This window comes from Emydura macquarii, unplaced genomic scaffold (genome assembly GCF_026122565.2).
Source record: "Emydura macquarii macquarii isolate MOO-44397 ecotype Brisbane River unplaced genomic scaffold, CSIRO-AGI_Emac_v2 contig_1253, whole genome shotgun sequence".
NCBI classification, from domain to species: domain Eukaryota; kingdom Metazoa; phylum Chordata; order Testudines; family Chelidae; genus Emydura; species Emydura macquarii.
The window spans coordinates 25,752,718-25,774,012 of NW_027131390.1; the positions used below are offsets into that span (position 1 = coordinate 25,752,718).

At 38.6% G+C, this 21,295-nt stretch overlaps 1 protein-coding gene across 1 annotated transcript in view; it reads left to right on the forward strand.

Annotated features, from left to right (window-relative positions):
• Positions 1–21,295, forward strand: part of LOC137153984 (connector enhancer of kinase suppressor of ras 2-like) — a 474,493-nt gene that overhangs the window by 338,897 nt on the left and 114,301 nt on the right. The window contains exon 15 of the mRNA XM_067549753.1: positions 14,450–14,456. Coding sequence (XP_067405854.1) covers positions 14,450–14,456 — 7 coding nt within the window. The remainder of the gene's footprint in view (positions 1–14,449; positions 14,457–21,295) is intronic.

A 21,295-nucleotide genomic window follows, 5' to 3' on the forward strand; every position in this document is an offset into this window, starting at 1 on the left:
AAGCCGGCCATTTGCCACAGACCCCCATTTGATATGTCTTTCCAGTCTGACAATGAACTATTGATAACTACTCTTTGAAGCACAGTCTTTGAACTAATTATGCATCCACCTTATAGTAATTTCATCTAGACCACATTTCCCTACTCTGCTTATGAGAATGTTATTTAGGTCTATGCCAAAAGCTTACTAAAATCAAGATATATCCTATCTACTGCTTACCAAATGCACTAGGCCAGTAACCCTGTCCAAGAAGGAAATTAAGTTGGTTTGGCCTGATTTGTTCTTGACAAATCCATATTGGCTATTGCATATCATCCTATCATCCTCTATGTGCTTACAAATTGACTGTTCAATAATTTGTTCCAGCATGTTTCAGGGTATCGAAGTTAGGCGAATTGGTCAAAAATTACTCCAGACCTTTTTGGTCGTTTGTTTGTATTATGTTGGCCCTTCTCTAGTCCACACCTGTCCTCCATGAATTCTTGAAGATAATCACTAATGATTCCGAGTTTGCTTCAGCTTCTTCCTTAAGTACCCTATTGTGAATTTCATGAGGTCCTGCCAACATGAATATATCTAACTTTCTAAATATTCTTTAACCTGTTCTTTTCCTATTCTGTCTTGTTCCTTCCCCCTTACTGTTAATATTAATTGTGTCAAGCTTCTGGTTACAATTATCCTTTTTAGTGAAGACTGAAGCAAAATAGGTATTAAACACTTCAGCATTCTTGGTGTCATCCATTTATTAGCTCTCTTTCTCTGCCACTTAGTAGACCTACACTTTCCTTTGTCTTTCTCTTGCTCCTAAAGTACTTAAAGAACCTCTTCTTACTACCTGTTATGTCCATACTAGATGTAACTCTTTTTGTAGCTTTTTGTGCCTATTATGGATTATGTCCTTAATTTCATCATCTGTAAATGCTGCAATTTCTATATACTTTGATAAATCTTTTTGGTAAAATAGAGAAAAATTATGTATATTTTTTATACTGAACTTTTAAAATGTCACGTATGGGGGACTCGATGACTCATGAAATTTGCAGTGGAATACGTAGCCTTTTAAACCTAAGTCATTGCTTTTAATCCAGTATGAATTGATAGATACTGAAAAATCACTCTCTCAGATGAATGTTCACTGACTTCTATGAAATCATGTGGTTCTCTCACTTTCTAGTGGAAATGTGTCCACATCCTAAACACCACTTTATTGGTAGTCATATTGTGGAAGGGAAGGATTGAATTAGTATTTTTTTAAGTGTGCAGCCTTCCATTAATATGCTATAACACTGGTGAGTCAGTATGAGGAAATTTGTACTTTTACTGCACATATTGAATATCTCTCTTGTGAATAAGTAAAAACATTAGTTTTATAACACTGTCTGCCTAAGTATTTGTCACAAATTTAAATTCAGTTAATTTTTATTGTAATTTTTATAACTATGTTACTATATACCTCCAATAACATTATTACCAGGACTTTGCTAACTGGCATGGAGAATTTTGCTGAGTTCATCAAATAATCATAGAATGTCATCAGAAATGCTCTTCTTTTAGCAGAAATGACATATTTCATGTTTATGCTATAGTCAGAGAGATACATTTAATGAGAGACTTTATAAAACTACTGGCTGACATCATAGCTATGGAATGTAGCTGAAATAGCAAACTTAAAAGAGAATATGGAAAAAAAATGTTAATGGTCATTGATATTAAATCTAAATAAAGAGTGTAGTTAGTTTATTTGGGAACTTAAAATAATTACATAAAAACTATGTTAAAAGAAAGTTATTTAGGTTGCAAAGACAAGGACTCAAAAGTTAGGAAATGCCAGATTTACTGTAGCCCGGGCAAGCTTAATTCTGCCCACTTGTGGGTTCTTTTTGTGTACTAAATAGACAGGTGAAAAAATAGTATGTGCTCATGAAATTAAATACTGTATCATAGTGCATACATACCAAGGGCTAGAATTAATATTGCACAGGCAACTATATATCTGGCAATTGCTAATTTTTGAGTGCTTGACTTTATAACCTAAATAATGTTATTTTAACATAATTTGTTTGTATCTCATTTCCTAAGATTAAAAAGGTAAAACAAATTATTATGAACAACTGTTACCACCTCCTCCATCATGTATTATCCATAGGGATGGAACCCTGAATTTCAATATTGCAACATAGACAACTACCACTTGAGTTTCAGGCAGCAGGAAAAAGCTTGTTAACCCATAGGGGACGGAGTGGGCTGCTGACCCCATGTGCTGCGGCAGGGGGGAATGTGGGAAGCCCAGCTCTGTCCCCATCACCCTTGTGGATGAGGAAGTTCTTACCCCATGATGGGTCTGCCACGTCAGGGATGGGGAGCACAATCCTTCTGTCTCCTCCTCTCCCCACATCTGACACTACAGCTGCTCTGGTAGCTTGCAGGCATCTCCAATGATGCTGCTGCTGTGGCTGCATTGGCAGCAGCTTGTGCTGGCTGTTCAGCACATTCATGTTCATTTATTCTGGCATACTGCCACAATTTTCCTGAAGAATGCAAGTAAGAGAAGAGAAATGGTATTTTTTTAAAGTTTATACAACTGACAGAGGTGTCAGAGCTTCTTATAAAATAAAAAAATCCCAAGAATCTTTTAGAATGGAAAGTGTTTGACATATTATACTTACTATAACCTTCCCTTGATGTTTTACCTAGAATTGTAACTGTGAGAGTATCTAGGTCAATCTATTTAATATTTTTTCCAGAAGAAAAGTCCTAGTTAACTCTCCATTATATGCATGGCTATTTTCTTTAAAGAATTGCCATGACATTTTCAACTGAGGAAAGCCGTAGGGGTGTACTTGAACAGTTTAGTGACTGAATGCCAACACAGAGTTCTTAGCAATCTCTCCAAGATCTTTGGGGATATGCAAAACTACATGATCCTCCTCATCTCCTCATGTGAGCTCTTTAACAGGAACTGCTATCAGAAAGTTCCACCATCTAAGTTGCAGCAGTCAGCGCATCCCATGAGCGGGAATATGCAGACGACACTTGAAGAGGAAACAGAATCTTGGAGAAAGACATTCTCCTTCACACTGTGCTATTTGCAGCTCTTTCACCCCATGGGCCTGTAAAGAGAGACAGAACAGAATTCAGGCCATTCTGTTACAAGAGTCTTTATCAGCCAAGCTTCTGGGAATTGGACAGTTCTAAAAGAGGTGAAGGAAAAGAATAAGACACCTGCATTGGCTCCAAGTACTTCTAGATACAAGAAGACTACAATTTTAAAGGTATACAACACGGCACTGAGCTCCAGTTCCAACTCAACCAAGCTTTCAGTTGCTAAGTCCTCTGATCTGGCTCCAAAACAGTTACAGCTTCCGTCTGAGTCCGTTCCAACCAAAGTTTCAAAAGCATCAGATAATATGCAGGAACAAAGCACTTCAGTTTTGAGAAAAAGAAAAGCTTGAATTTAAAACATACCTCATGTAACTCTTCAGACAGGTCACATAGTGATCTGAAACCTAAAATCATAAAGGCTCTGGATGGTTCTGAGAGAACAGATCCCCAAAAGAGACCAGTATAACCAGCTACTTCCCCCTGCTTTGTTCCTAATGTTGCAGTTACAATCCAAGTTCATGCATATCCACAATACCTATCTGATCCTATTAGCTCTCTTTTTTTCTCCTGTCGGGAGGACAGCTGGGATGTTGGGGATGATAGATTTCCAGAGACCATATTGCCACCACCTAAGACTTGAACTGGTTCTCTAAAAAAGGCTCTCACCATTATTGTTTCTTGAGATTCCAGCATCAGTTCTATCGTCATTTGTTTCCCTTTCAGATCCAGGATCAGATTCACACTCAGAAGAGGAATTGGATCCAGTAATGTTTCCCAAAGTTCAACAGACTTCTCCGAGTCAGGGTTTTTCTCCTTAAATAGACACTCCTAGACCTTCTATGCAACAGGCATGTGACATGATGCTGGATTGGAGCAACTGGCAGGACTGGCACATGCCACCTTGGATGCCTTGACCATACTGACCATTTCCCATTTATCCTTGCTCTGTAAGAAAGTCTGACTCTTTGGTTCCAGATCATGGACAGCCTAAATCTGTGAATCTGAGGCAATCAGTTCCTATACAATCAGAATCAATAGCTAGAGAACATTCTCTTAACTTAGTACAAGATACACTTTCAGAAGAAGAGGGAGTTAAATTCCCTCCAGTTGAATTTCAAAAACAAGAAATTGAAGTAGATAGTAGTTCATCTCTGGCCAGGAATGTTGGATAATCTTCAGCATCATCTCTTTCAGAAGATGCTATTCAGTTCTATGAACTAGTAGACAGAATGGTGTCAACTTTAAAATTACCATCTGGTTTTCAAAATATTAGGTTCTACTACAAGAAATAAAATATCTTTGCCAATATTGGAAGGGTTTTGGCAATCATCAAAAGCTGGTCCAATCCATCTTCATGTCAGACAATTTCAAAAAAGGCTGACAAATTATACCTGATTCCATATAAAGTTTTTTTTAATGTCATATTCACCTCCATCTAATTCACTTGTTGTGATAGCAATGGTACAAAGATCCAAGTCTGGATCTCTTACACTCCACTCCAAATGAAAGAGAAGGGAAAAAGCTGGACTCTTTAGGAAGAAAATTGTTTTCTTTAGCTTCCTTGAATATGAGAGTGGCCAATTACCAAGCTGTAATGGCCAGATATCAATTTCAACTTTGGGTAAAAAATTCACTTTTCACTATAAACCCCCTAGAATTTTAAAGAAAATGAATAGCTGCCCTTATAAAGAAGTCCAGAATGATGCTAAACATGAACTTGAGGGCATTTTTTGACATTTCAGATACTGCATCCATATATATTGCTTCATGAGTAGCTCTCCATTGACTAAGATCATTGTCACTGTGTGTGGAGACAAAATCTAAAATAGAGGATCTTCCCATTGAAGGAGATATACTCTTCAGTGCTAACATTGACGAAATTTTAGATAAAATGAGAGACATGTTTGACAACTAGATCTTTGGTTTACTTCAACCTTTTAGAAGAAATACATTAACATTTATGTTCAGGTATCATAGGCAGTACTACCTAACTCCTTCTTCATCATCGTCATTTTACCCAAAGAAGGCAGCAAGGAAAAGGGCCTATAAATCTCAGAGGAGAGGTAAACATTCTTCAGGTACACCCTCGTTACCCAATGTTAGACCACAGGCTTGACATAACAATCAAGTGCTTTGAATCAGTCTTAGAAAAATCTACTCATCCCTTTAGAGATCATTTTTCTCATATTTACAATTTATGGAAAGCAGTTACCTTGAATACATGGGTTTTAGGCACAGTGAAGGAAGATTACACCATTCAGTTTGAATCCCTGCCTCCATACAATCCCTTTCCCCTCCCCTTCTCTATCAGAAACCATTCTCATAAAAAGTTACCCAGGAGAGAAATAAAAGCTCTATTACAACATGAGCAACAGAGGAATTCCCAGTAAGTTCCCAAAACAGGGAATTCTAATACACATTCCTTTTCTGATCCTAAAGGATGAAGGCCTCAGACACTTCTGGGTACCAGAAGTCTGAATACATACATCAAAAAGTTTCAGTTCAGAATGCTAACCCTTGCAATCAATTATCTTTTCCCTTTCTACTCTAATTTCGTTCACTGCTCTTGATCTCAAGGATGTATACTTCCATATTTCTAGAAAACATTCTCATCACAAATATTTTTTTTTACACTTGGTCTATACCATTTCCAATGCAGAGTGTTGCTATATGACCTCTCCCATGCACCCAGAGTCTTTCCCAGTGCCTGTCTCTGGTAGCAGCATATCTGAGGAGACCAGGAATTTTCTTTTCCCCATACTTAGATGATTGGCTTCTAAAGGCTTCCTCTGAAGAGGAATTGAAAAGTGTCACTCAAGTTTCTGATTTTCTGTTTGAGAAACTCTCTTCTAATAGATTAAAAGAAGTCTCTCCTGTCTCCTCCTCAAAAAATCCCCTTCATTGGGGCAATTTTCAATTCAAATATAGGGAAAGCTTTCCTGCCAGAGGAAAGGTTTTTGAAGCTACACTCCAATATTCAGAAACTACTTCAAGAACACTCTCAAAAACTTTATTCTGCTAGGTTTCATGGCCTCAGCAATGTATATGGTACCTTATGCCAGGCTCAAAATGAGGTCACTTCAAGAAATTTCAAACCCAGCATTGGCAATGTATTAAAGATTTCTGAGGAAAATATGAATATCTGTAAAGTGGTGGCTGAAACCAGAGAATGTCCTCAAAGAAGTTTTTTTCAACCCTGTTTCTCCTACTGTGATAGTTACGTCAAACTGTTCCAGAATGGGCTGAAGAGCATATCTAAAAATAATTTTTCATTTGTGGTCTTTAGAGACACCAAGAATCCTTTTTTTGTATAAGAGTTAGAACTGAAAGCTATTCATCTTCCAATCCTTCCTTCTACTATTACAGAATTCAAGTAGCAACAAATATGTCTGTAATGTACTACGTAAACAAACAATGAGGAGCTCAGTCACCTCAGCATTGCAAGGAGGTGATAAAACTTTGGAACTAGTGTGTCCTATACAACATTTATTTGATTATTTACATGTAATGGAAGATCACAAGAGCATGGATCATCTGAACAGGGATGCTTACAGATGCATGCATGGTGTCTCAAACATTTGGTGATTCAGCACTATTTTGAACTTTGGGGCTTTCCGGCCATAGACCCATTTGCCATCAGGTTCAATACCAAGTGTTCCCAATTTTGTTCAAGAGCAGGCTAAGTTGGTCAATAACAGATGTGTTCCTCTTCATTTGGGGAGGGGCCTAATATATGCTTTTCTTCCATTCCCACTAATATTAAAGGTAGATAAGGAAATAAGACAGGACTTTGCTAAGATGATCTTACTTGCTTCTGCATGGCCAAGACAGCAGTGGCATACTGATCTACTTTTTCTATCCAGAGGAGTATTCAGGTTGCTCCCAGTGAAAATGACTTATTTTCCCAGCAGGAAGGAAAGGTCTTTTACCCAGGACCCCTAATGGTTTGGGCAATAGGAATTTGACAGATTTAGAAAATTCATGTTCTGTTGAGGTGCAACATGTTTTCACTAATTCTAGGAAGCAGTCCACTAGAAAATATTATTATTTGGAGTGGAAATAAATGTTATATGGGTGTCTAATAAGGTGCCCCAGTCTCGGCTCCTATTCATTACATTTTTAAACATTTATTACACTAAAACCATGGGTTAGTCTGTCTCCTCACTTAAGGTCCATTTAGCAGTGACAGTAGCTTTTCATATTCATATTGATAGTAAATCTATTTTCCCAGTTCCTTAGTCAAAAGATTTTTAAAGGTTTTTTGAATTTGTACCCACCAAGATGAAACTGAGTTCATTTAAATTTGTCTCCTTCCTTTGAACTTCTCTGAGTATTCCTTGTTTCATCTTTCTATAAAGATGGCATTCATAATAGCAATCACATCCACTAAAGGATTAGTATCTGCTACCCAAGATCCACAAACCTGGGAATCCTGGACGCCCCATCATCTCAGGCATTGGCACTCTCACAGCAGGACTGTCAGGCTATGTGGACTCTCTCCTCAGGCCCTATGTCACCAGCACTCCTAGCTATCTTTGTGATACCACTGACTTCCTGAGAAAACTACAATCCATCGGTGATCTCCCAGAAAACACCATCCTAGCCACTATGGATGTAGAAGCTCTGTACACCAACATTCCACACAAAGATGGACTACAAGCCATCAGGAACATTTTCCCTGATGATGATATGGAACACCTGGTAGCTGGACTTTGTCCTGACCCACAACTACTTCAGATTTGGACGCAATCTATGCCTTTAAGTCAGTGGCTCAGCTATAGGCACCCACATGGCCCCACAGTATGCCAACTTTTTTATGGCTGACCTAGAACACCGCTTCCTCAAAACTCGACCCCAAGCACCTCTCCTTTACCTACGCTACATTGATGACATTTTCATCATCTGGACCCACAGGGAAGAGTCCCTCGAAGAATTTCACTGGGATTTCAATAATTTCCACCCCACCATCATCCTCAGCCTGGACCAGTCCACACAAGAAATCCACTTCCTGGACACTACAATACAAATAAAGGATGGGCACATTAATACCACTCTATATCGAAAACCAACTGACCGCAATACATATCTTCATGCCTCCAGCTTCCACCCTGGACACATTACACGATCCATTGTCTACAGCCAAGCCCTGAGGTACAACCGGATTTGCTCCGACCCCTCAGACAGAGGCAAACACCTACAGGATCTCCATAAAACATTCTTAAAACTACAGTACCAGCTGGAGAGGTGAAGAAACAAATTGACAGAGCCAGACAGGTACCCAGAAGACCTACTACACTACAGACCCAACAAAGAAAACAGAACACCACCGGCAATCACCTACAGCCCCCAGCTAAAATCTCTCCAACACATCATGAAGGATCTATAACCTATTCTAGCAGATGATCCATCACTCGCTCAAGCCATGGGAGGCAGATCTATCCTTGCTTACAGACAACACCCCAACCTGAAGCTAATACTCACCAGCAACCGTACACCATACAACAAGAACACTAACCCAGGAACCTATCCCTGCAACAAACCCCGTTGCCAGCTCTGCCCGCACATCAACTCTAGTGAAACCATTACAGGTCCTAACCACATCAGCCACACCATAAGGAGCTCATTCACCTGCACATCTACTAATGTAATATATGCCATCATGTGCCAGCAATGCCCCTCTCCCATGTACATTGGTCAAATCAGTCTGTCACTATGCAAAAGAATAAATGGACACAAATCAGACATAAAAAATGATAACATCCATAAACCAATCAGAGAGCACTTCAATCTCCAGGACACTCTGTAGCTGACTTGAAAGTTGCCATACCCTTTACAAAAAACTTCAAAAACAGACTTCAGCGAGAAACTGCAGAGCTGGAACTCATATGCAAACTTGACACAATCAAGTCTGAATAGGGACTTGGAATGGTTATCTCATTACAAGAAGTAATTGTCACTGTTCATACATTTTCACCTTCTAATCAATGGTAGTGAATAGGCCTCATCTACTCTAATTGAATGGACTTTGCTAACACTTACCCTCCCCATTGTTGTTCCTTACCTTTGGATATATATATATATATATACCCCCTATCTGATTTCTATTTCTTGCATCTGAGGAAGTGGGTTGCAGCCCATGAAAGCTTATGCCTGCAGAAATTAAATTTGTTAGTCTTTAAAGTGCTACAGGATTCTCGTTGTTTTTGCTGTATACAGACTAACACGGATACCCCTCTGGAGCTTTTCCCCTTATACCGTTTTTATAAAGACAAAGGTCCTTTGACCTCACCCCAGATTCCTTTCTAAAGTAATTTTGGACATTCATGTAAAACAGTGTATTAATTTACCAGTATTTTTACCCAAATCCATGCACGTAAGGGTGAATCTAAGTTATCCAGCTGTATCCATAATGGGCCAAAGCAGAATCTCAGAAATAAACAATTCCATGCTTCTTGGAGTTTGAAATCCAGAATCAGGTGGTAGTTTGATCTATTCTCCTTTTCCCATCTTTGACAATCTTTAGCTTACATAGCTCCTGTCTTTCTCTTCCTGCCCAACCCCTGAAATAGAGCTAGTTGGTACTATAACTAGTATTGCTGGTTAGTATATTAGCAATTTCCTTTCCCAACAGCATAGTCCCATGAATGGCAGTGTGGTGAATTTCACTGCCGGAGTTTTGCCTGATTTTGAGGGAAAATAATTAATTGGTGATGACTTATTTGAAAAGTTTGTAAGCCATAGAAAACCTTTAAAGCAACCTGGGCTGGGTTTATAAGGACCCTTGAAATATGCTGTATTGAGTCATTTTTAATTAGATATAAATACTAAGGTGTTCCCAAACAGAGTGCTATCTTTATATAAGGTCTTGCATTAGCAGGTGTGTGTTTGTACTTCAGCAATCTATACAGTGAAATCAGAATTGTGTATCTGTGTGACACAGGCCCAGTAATACTTATAGCTAAAGGCTTGTGGCTTTAGAGATCAGTGTTTCTGGAGCAGGGAGGAGTTCTGAAGTTCATTCCACTTTGAAGTTCCTTGTGTCCATACTGTATAAGAAAGTGGCAACCACGTTATGGGTTTAAATTAGACTGTTATTATTTGAACATAGATTTTTATGATTTAATATATCGATAGGTGTGTTCTGGAAAAAGTCATATGCAGACTGGTACATTAAACTAGATCTGGAATGTTTTAAGAAAAGTTGTCACTTAGAGCAAGTCGTTTTAAATGAGTGACCAAAAGTTAAGTGTCTAAGAGGAAGCCTTCAGATTCCAGATGAGTTTCTTTTATTTCTTCCTCTGCCTCTTTACAGTTGGGCCTTTTGGAAATTCCTGTTTTCATTATGTCCATAGTGAGAAATGTTCTGTAGTTAACCAGAGCTTGGCAATTGTATAATAAGAAAATACACTCAGTAAATAAGTTTACAGCAGTTGGTTAGAAGCAACTGTGCACTGCATTTGGAAGCCACAGTTTCCTAAATTACCCAGGTTAAAAGTTTAAAAAGGCAATTTAGCAGTGGTTATAGAAATCCAAGAGTAAATTCATTATCACAGTATAGGGTTGTAATTCGATACAGCTTGAAACTGGGTACAAATACCTGCCTGTCACTAGTATGCAAGATAGTCATTTTATGTGGCTTCAAACCTAAAGGGATTATTTCATCATTTTATAATCCTGCCTCACTGTGTCACACAGACTCTGTGTTTCACATATAATCTTACCAATTAATGTAATAAAAGGAAAAGCATCCACTGTTTATAAAATGATTATTAGTTAATGACTTGTAACACTATATGACAAGCTATAGTGTTAGATGGTTACAATGAAATATTGTTTTACTTCTAGGGCCAAGAACAATCATCGTTTGAGTTATACATACAGTAAAATGTCCATTTTCAGTATCATATTTCTACTGATTGACTAGCTATCATTTTTGTTGTATGCAAAACTAAGAACTCCTGTGGCTTGGTCCCTGCAGCCTGGCTTACATTAAAAATGAGGTCAACCCAGCTACATTGCTCAGAGGTGTGAAAAATTCACACATCCCGAGTAACGTAGTTAAGCTGATCTATCCCCCAGGTAGACAGCACTAGGTCAGTGGAAGAATTCTTCCCTCAACCTAGCTACCACCTCTCAGGGAGGTGGATTACCTACTCTGATGGGAGAACCCCTCCCATCAGCATAGGGTAGTGTCTATACTGATGCACTATAGGCGCAGCTGCAGCTGTGCTGCTGTAGCATTTCAAGTGTAGACAATGACATAAAATTCATGTCAGACATGAAATTCTGCCACACCTGCTTGGATTCATTGTGTGAAAACTATCCAGTTCACTCTATCCTGGCCACATTAAAAGCTTTGAAAGGCTTTATTTTGCAGTTATATTAAACAGCTTTTAGAATGATAACAAAATTATTTTGCTGTGACTGATATTTTGTATTCATTCCACCTAAGTAATGAGCCCTTTGAAGACGTTTATAGCTTTACAAGTCTTGATACGTATTCTAAAGTATATTTGACATTTCCGAAGCTCACATATACTTTTTCAACACAACATTTTTAAACATTTTAAACAGACATGGGAATTCACTCTTTGAGTCAAAAACAGTGGCCTGCACTTCGTACTGCAAGGCTGCAACCATTTTAAATTAATAGGTATGGTAAGAAAAAGTGTTGTCAACTGTGAGGTAGAATGGGCTAGAAGAAATTGAGGAAATTATAAGCAGACAATAGCATGGGAAGCAGTCATACTACATACCATGCTCAGGTCTCTTAATAATCACGGTAATATCTGTGTACAGAACCTGTCATAATGTGGTGTAATTACTGAAGATAACGTCTGGAAGATAATCATTTTTGGATTGATGTAGCAGTATAAATCAGCATTATGTCAATGAGTTGCAGAGAGGAAGCTGTGGTAGTCTGTTTTTAGCAAAACAGCAAGAGTTCTGTGGCACGTTAAAGACTAACAAATTTATTTGGGCATAAGCTTTCATGGGCAGAAGTGCATCCAATGAAGTGGATTTCTGCCCACGAAAGCTTATGTCCAAATAAATTTATTAGTCTTTAAGGTGCCACAGGACTCTTGCCATTATATCAATGTAGCACTGTCCCAGAAGTACTGCCTTCTAGAGGCTGAATTTTCAGTCCCTCAGAGGTAAATGTACATCAGTGAAAATATCCCAGCCATCTACAGCTCTGCTGATTCTCTTTTCTTGGGATGGTCAGAAGTAACTGATTTCTCTGCTGTATCAGATTCTTTAGGTTCTTACCAGGGAGGATGGTGAGAGTCACCTTGATCTTGTCATCTTGAGCACTGACAAGAACCCTGGAAATTACAGCATACAGTGATAAAACAACAGGGTCCTGGTTGACAAAACTGTCCTGAAATACAGCTATCCAAAGGGGCCTGAAAACATTTAATGGCATTTTGGTGTCAAAAAGACAGTGGAAATGACACAAGATTATATTTCTGAATAGAGGCTTAGTTTCTCTGAGCAGACTGTCCCCTTATTGTATAATAATGTTTTGTGAATTTTTTCTTCTGCATTTTAAGTTGTATGCTACATACTGCCAACTAGATAATGAGTCTTTACTTTAGCAGACTTGAGTATACAGTAGATAGTATAAAGGACAACCAGATTCTGTGACTGTGGTTTTATCAAACCAAATTTGTTGTGAAACTAATTTATGCTACTGGCTTATAAAAATGCAGAAACCATTTGTTTTGAACACTGCTAGGTTCTTTCTCTTTCATCCGTCTGTTTTCCCTGGTATCTGAAGTGTTTGAAGGGAGCAGAATCAGGCCCTAAATAAGATTTTTTTTTAAATAGGAAAGGTAAATTAACTCAAAAACTGCTGAAGTACTTTTGATCAAATTTACATTCCTGCCCACCCGCCCTCTCCCCCACACACTCACTCCAAAATCACTTTTAGAGAGAAACCAAGATTAGAAAATATATAAATAAATAATTAAAGGTAAATATTTTGGAAAGTTGGGATGACAGTATGATAATGGAAACTGTTATGCAACCTTAATGAACATGGGTGATGCCACGGGCTCTGTATAATCAATATAATATGAACTAATAAGTAAACCAGGGACTCAGTATAATTTGGCTAACCACCACCTCTTCCTTACGACATTTACGAAGAAGTAAGCACAATGACACTTATTTAACAGTAGTTGTGACTACTGAATATAGATATAGTCTTACAGAATTAATAGTTACATCAGTCCATCATACCAGATAAATGTGGAACTGGAATCTTAAACATTTAGAGTGGTTTCATAAATTGTTGTAAGGATGTAGAGTTAGCTGTATAAAATGGATAGTTAAGTAATATAGTATTGCTGGGTGCCCAGATTATAAAATGGTGCACAGGATTGTGCTAATTGGAATATGTCAGGAAATACTACCCCCTTCAGTGCAAGTTTGGAATTCTAATTTCAGGGTTTTACCAACATTTCCTTGGATGGAGGATTTTTGTTTGAGGTTTTTTAGTGTCACTATATTCCTCCTTTAATAGAGCTAATCAATTTCTTTAAATCAATGCTTTGGGAAGTTTCAGTATCTTCAAAGGAAAACTGCTATGTGAAATAAAATACTTTCTAATCTCTTCAGTTCATTAAATTATGAATATTAAATTCCTAAAAAATACTTGAAGTACCTGATGTAACAATGACAATGAAAGAGGAAACTCCCATGTTGATAGTTTGACATAGTTTGAAACAGAAAAATGTTGAGCTCATTGTCAAGAACAGCTGTCATCACCCTGGACTTCCTGAAGGGAATTGCAAAATGGAGGCTCACCCTGAGAGAGAGCAGCACCATTTCTAACTATGGAGATATTGGGAAAAGGGGCAGGAATTTCTAATTTTTTTCCATGAAAATGACTTTAAATTATATTCTTATTTATTAATTTTATTGATTCTCACAGTTCTACCAGGAGAACCAACAGGGAGCTATGTCTCAATTGGAAGGCACTCTTTGCGTATCTTAATGTAGTGATCTCAAGGCTTTGGGAAACCTTAATGAATTGGATTCATTTTCTGATGCATAAGTATTGCTCAAGTTGAGCTAGTTTTGAAGGTCTGAGTTCTTCATGTTACTTAATTATTTCAAAACTGGTTCATCTACTTTATCTTAAAGTGGGCTCTAAGAACACATTGGTGATGCTGTGGTTCCACAGCAAAAAGATTAGTAATAATGAGACTGGGCTCCAGATAGTGGGAGAAAGTATAGACATGCAGCAGTACAGAGAATAATAGTGTGGCATCAGGAACCAGCAAGTAAACAAAGAGCAGAAAGAAAAAGGTGCCAGACAAAAATTTGAACTGTAAGGCAGGGCAAGAGTACCATAGGCAGAGAGAGCACAGACAGAAGGTTATCCACAAAGTGAATTAAGTACTCTTTAAAATGTTTACACTGGAACTGCTGAAGTTTTCTTTCACAGATTCCAAATTTAAGGCCAGAAAGCACCATTATGATCACCTAGTCTCGTCTCCTGCATAACACAGGCCATAGAATTTCATCTAGTTGTTTTGACATCAAGCCCCTAAATAAGAAGGTTGAGGGGTCACTAGTTTTTATTTCACAATACAGTAGCTGTCCTCAGTATCCACTGAGTAACAATGTATTTTTATTTCATAATAAAGAAATCAGATTCTAAACACTGAAATCTTCCCGTTTTTGATTTATATATTTAATGTGTGGATGAAGATCCTGGATGCTGACAAATTTTATGACAGATGCTTTCACTACCATACTCCCTACACAGTGAAATTGAGTCCAGTCTGGAGCAGCGTCACTGAAAATAGTACATCAGAGATGTCTTTGTTTATTTTTTAAGTATGTCACAGTATTAAAATGGTTTAGGGCTTATCATTGTTTCACAGTGCTTGCTTAACTTCCAATTTATTTTCTGTCTGCTGACCAAGCAGAGCTGTTAATACATGTCCATTAGTACAGAGCTTTTATAGATGACTGGAGTAAAAGCTATGAAACTATTTCTGGAACTGCCAGAAGCCAATTTGACAAATGGTACAGAATTTAATAGCACATGTTGAGAGCTAAAAACATGTGCAGTGAAATAGTTGAACAAAAAATGTAGAGTTAACTCGTGTCTTCACACGTGAACGTTGGGCTGTACCAGCTGCACCAAACACCTTTTTTTGGATGAGCACTACCATAATACATATTATAATAAGATGGGCTGAGAAAACATTCATGCATTCAGCTCCATGTGATTGAAAAAGTGCTGGCCCTTCATTTCTTACTTCCTGTTTGAGGACAGTCTCATGGTCAAAGCATGGAACTGAGAGTCACTTCTGAGTTTTATTTCCAGTTTAACTGGGAACTTGCTTTATAGCCTCTAGTAACCACTTCCTGTGCTTTAGTTTAACTATCTGTAGCATGGTAATATCACTTTCCTAAATTGCTGGGATGCTGAAGTTCATCTAACCACCATCCCCCATGTGTTCTAGAAGGTGGTTAGGAGCCTGATCTAAAGCCCAGTGAAGTCAATGGGAGTTTTTCCAGGCCCTATAATTCAAGATGACTCTTTGATGGCTGTTTTGACTGTGAGACAATACTAGTTTGATCCAAATTTATTCCATATTTTCATAAGTAATTTTGCTGTATTATTGCATCTTTAAGACATTTAATGTTCAGTTATTCTAAAATGTTCAAAAGAAAGAAAGCAAAAGCAGATGTAAGAGCTTTTGCCGGAGACACACTTGTTCTCAGATGAGGCTGCTAAATTAGAATATGACTGGGTAGGAAAAGCAGTGTCTGGCTGCTTCTCATCCACATCCAAAAGGGTAGCCATCCTCTTCCATAAAGCACTGATGGTTACAGTCTCTGAATCAATTTAAAATGATCAGGGCAGATTTTTAATCCTTAAGGTCACCATAAATGGATCTTAACTAATCATTGTGAATATGTATGGGCTTAAACTTGGTGATCCTGAAACACTGCATACGTTTTTTTTATTAAATTATATGTAGAAGCCCATATCCCTACTGTGATTCCTGGAGATTTTAATGAGATGCTTGATCCTTTTGTGGACAAATCTTGGCCTCAGAGCTATAAGTCAACCAAAATGAGAATGAGTCTGGAGTTGCATATTAAAGATCTGGGACTATGTGATACCTTGCAGTTTATACATCCAATGGGTAGGAGTTATTCATACTTTGGTATATGGGTCCTATTCCCATATAGATTTCTTTTTGATCTCCAGGGACTTGGTTAATTCTGTAATCTACTTACCCCTGAATACAATTGTCTCTGCTCATGCCCCTATAACTCCTCAAATAACAGATATGGCTGAGAAATTGCCGTATAGATAAAGATTTAATACTTCACTTTCATTAGATTCCCAATTCAAATTATTTTAAAAAAAAATGGGACTGTTCCGGAGACAAATTTACCCTCAGCATCTTCTAGCAGACTATTCTGGGAGACATTCAAGGCATATTTGAGGGGTGATAGTATAATTTTTGCATCTACCAAGAAGAAGCAATGGAGAAAATATGATAGCTCCTCAAAAAAAAGTAAGAGATTTGTAAGCCTTGGTGCATGCTGAATTTGCTCTATTTTGACTCAGGTAGGACTTCTGGGACTCAAGTAAAAAGATGGCAAGTTGTGGGCATACTGCCTAAGACAAAACACCTCTACATGTAGAATCACAGCCATCCATGATAAACATAGTAAATTATGTACATCACCTATAGATATTAATAAAGAGTGCTTTATTTTCTATAAAGACCTGTACAAATTGAACACAGTCTTCCACAGATGCTTTGGATCAATTTTGCAAAAATATTACAGTACCACAAATTACAGCAGCCCAGCATAGAAATCTTGATGCGCATCTAATGGAGGATGAGATCTAATGGAGGTTAAGAATATGAACATGTGGAAAGCCCCTGAGCCTGATGGCTTCTCTGACAAATTCTATAGATACTACTTTGACCTCCTGTATGGCGAAAAGCTTAAAATGTTTAATGAATCAGTCCTAAAGGGCACTCTTCCCCCTACACTAAGTGAAGTCCTAATATCAATTATTCCTCCCAGGAAGAGATGCTACAATACATTCCAATTATAGGCCAAGTTCATTTATTAATAGTGCTATCTATTGGCAAAAGTTCTGATGATGAGATTGGAGAAAGTTTTGTTTTCTATCATACGCCCGAATGAAGTTGTGTTTGTCAGAGGCTGTCATGGCTCTGATAATCTTTAACAACTTATTGATGTAGCAGTGAAATATGATGACCCCAAACCATAAGCCATATTTAGATGCAGAAAAGGCTTTTGATAGAGTGGGCTGAAGGTGTATATTTTATACCCTACAGAAATTTGGATTTGTGTCCAAATCCAAGTTTCTGTATCTAACTTGTTTTCTCACCCGACCTCTCACTTCACAACCAAGAATGTAACCCCGGAATACTAGGCAAAGTGCCCGCTTTCTCCATTCCTTTTTGATTTGGCTCTTGAGCCCCTGGCAATGGCTATATAGGCTCATCCAGATACCCGAAGCATACAGTTTGGTTCTATGGAGTATAAACTGCAGATAGGCAGAAGATGCGATTTTTTTATTATACCATAAATTGGGAAAAATCAGAAGTAATGGAAATTTCCTGGGGTTCATGAAATGGGTTTTTTTCTCAATGCAATTTCCATGGGCAGACTTTTATGCAATTAAATACCTAGGTATAAAAGTAATAAGAAACATTAACAAACTCGTGAAGACAAATTTAGATCCTGAATTCTCTTATATAACTACTGAAACAAATAGGGGCATCCTCCCTTCCTGAGCCTATGGGGAAGGGTTACTGCAATAAAAATGAATGCCTAGGCACCTCTATATACTAAGTTGCCTGCATGTATATATCCCTCTATATTATTTTAGAAAGTTTAATAACATTATTAGAGCCTTTCTGTGGAGTCCTGGTCAATGTCCATGACTATCACTTAAAAAACTCCAGCCCTCAATAGGTGGGGGGACTTGAAGAAATTTGGTCCCTGTTTTTTGATACCTTGTAGTAAAGAATTTTGAGATAACTCAAAGAATGCCAGACTTCCATTCTACCTGACCGCTCTGCTTTTTCTTCCCCTTCATGCTGGTCCCTCCCATTTATTGCCTAATTATGTAGATCTTATTTTTTATTGTTACTCCTATCCTATCATGGTATATTTAGGTGATAGCTGATTTTGTATTGTCTGGTTCTTCTTCGAGTGCTTGCTCATGTCCGTTCTGATTTAGATGTGTGTGTGCACCACATGCACCGGTGCCAGAAGCTTTTCCCCTAGTGGTATCCATAGGGCCGGCTCTAGCACCCTCTGCAGCAGCACACATATGCACTTGTATATATGGTGCTACCAGCCCCCCTCCCTCTCAGTTCCTTCTTACCACCCGTGATGGTAATGGAACAGCTCTTTTGCTCTCGCAAGTCTCCATTTCCTCGTGGTTCTAGGTTTCTAACTATTCCTAGTATATATAGTTTTTAAAAGTTGGTTGTTTGGTTTGTTAGTTCATTAGCTAGTTAATAAGTTCCCAGGGTCGGAGCATGCCCTGGTCCTCAGGGTTTAAACCCTATGCTTCTTGTAAGAAGCCTTTGCCACTGAGCGACCCGCATTGGAGTTGTTTAAAGTGCTTGGGAGAAGCTCATGTCTCCAAGAAGTGTAAGATCTGTAAGAGCTTTTGCCCAAGAACTAAGAAGGACCAGGACATTAGACTTAAGGCCCTTCTGATGGAGGTGATGCTCAGACTGGCTTCGGAGCCACAATTGGACTCGGAACCGAGTACTGCAGCATCGATTAAAAAGTGCTCCTCTGGCATCAGTTGACCTGGCACTGCTCAGCATCTCCAGTGCTGAAGAAGTACCAAAAGAAAGCACACTCAGGGAAGGAGCATTCGCCAGCACCGAAGCTGGCTACAAAAAATTCAGGGAAGCTGGAGTCAGCTCGGAAGGGGTCTCCACCCAGGCGGGCGTCGAGCTGGGCACCTGCACCGCCACTGACCACAGAGAGTAGCAGAGGCCCACACCACCTATTGGTCCCCTTCACACCTGAGGTGTTCCAGGCGATGAAGGACCTATTGGCCATGCCAGAGCCACCTACACCACGAGAGGGTAGACCCCCGCACTGAGGAGCGGACACCCTGGCCGGGGGTCCATTGAAGGGTATGCTACCAACTGTGCAAGTGCACCGCCCCCCCCATCAACTGGTCGCCATTCACCAGCCTCCTAAATCTTAAAATCAAAGTAAGCAAATGCTAGCTATCATATGGTTCTAACAACAAATTTCAGTTTTTCATTTTAATAGATGTATTCATTTTATTTTGTCAACTGATACATTTATGAAGCATTCAGTGTCAGGGACATTATTCACAATAAAATTAAGCCAAACTGGGCTCAATGCCCAAAAGATCTAGAAGTACTACTGCTGCATGTTTGTCTCTTGTTAATTCCATTCACTGGGTAAAATACATGTTTCTTGCAAGTGCTCATAGTGTGAAGGTGCAGTTCAGGAGCTTGTTCCATTTGGAACAGTAAGTATCAGCAATATCCCACATGACTGAGCTTCTAAGAGCAGTGTTTACTTAGAAGACTATACTCTAAAGGTTCCCATGGATGGTGATAACTTCTGTTGAAGAGATCTGCAATCCATTTTCCACGTGTAATATCTCTCTTCCTTCAGTTTATAGGCTCATTTTACTGCATCTTACCAAGGGACACTAAATTCCACTTTTCGCTGATCAAGCCACAGCCTGTTCTCTAAATTCTGGTGGATATTTCAAATGAGCAGTATAAAAGTGTCTTTTAGATTCCATCTGCAGATTCAGATAATTCCTATTAGGTTTTCAGTTAAATGCAAACATCCATGGCTTTCACCAGGGATGAATGATCTTTATTTTTCCTTTCCTCCTTAATCTTAGCAGGGATTTATGTTGATAATATACTCTATTGATAGATTGTGAATTCCACAAAACACTAGAGCATTGCTGAATTTGCTATAACACAAATATGTCTCTCATCTGTTCCAATCACGTAAAAGAACAGAACTAAGACCTGTGGTTCTGGTTACAAGTTACTGTGCCATTCCCAGCTGCCCAAAAAACCCAGCCTGGCAAGGGATATTATTTGGGAATGCATTCTTTATCATTGTTCCCTGAAGAAGGGAGGCAAAAACCTCATTTTTCCAGACCTCAGATGCATGTGAATTTGTTTAAAACAATGTTTCTGGATTATCAGTAATTAGGCTTTTGCTCACTGTTAAATCCAGTAATGTAAAAACCATTGCTGTGAAGTGTCCTGCCTGTTCTCTTTGCCTTGTTTTAGGCATTTTTCATGATCTGCATATTTTCTACCCATTTGGTTAGGCAGAGATTTCCACTCCTCTTTTAACCCTTTTTGTTTTGTTTTGTTTTGTTGCATTTTCTGTATCCATACATATTAATTGAGATAATGTCTATTTGTTGCTTTGTACTACACCAGCTTTTCCTGCCATGAAAATATATAGCAGATAGTAGCGTGGATCATGATGTGATGTTTCAATATAAAAACTGCTAAGGGGAAAAGTAGACGTGTAAAGATCATCATTTCTGATTAACACAATGGCTCGTCATGTTAGAATCAGTGGATTGAGGTGAAGGAAATACAATATAATTCTAGCAATGACCTTCCAAACCAAGGTGTTATGAACTCTCAATGGACACCAACCCCTTCACAATGAAGGTTTCAGATCTTTTTGAGGGCATATTCTGCCGGAAGTCAGAGATGCAATCTCCAGCCACCAAACAGATGCCTGGAATCTCCATTAGAGCAAAATGACTTTAAAATGTTTTAAATGAGTTGAGTTCTGATTTCCTCAGATGCAGTCTATATCCCTGTGTGAGACAGTGATAATTGCTATCTGGGGCAAATTAATCTCTAGTTTAAGTGTGATAAGGTTGGAAGCTGGGTGTTCTCAGTGAAGGATCCTTGGCTGTGGGATGCATTTCCTTCTTTGGTTTGCCAAAGCTCCCATTCGTTTTACAGATCATACTGTAAATCCCATTTGTTCTTTCACGCTTTTCCTGAGATGTAGGGGAGGAAGGTTGAGCTAGTGGGTGGGGGTGAAAGAATTTTGGGGTTAGGACTATTTGGGAAGATTAGTTTACTGGACTTTGATCCTAAATTGTTGCTGTGCT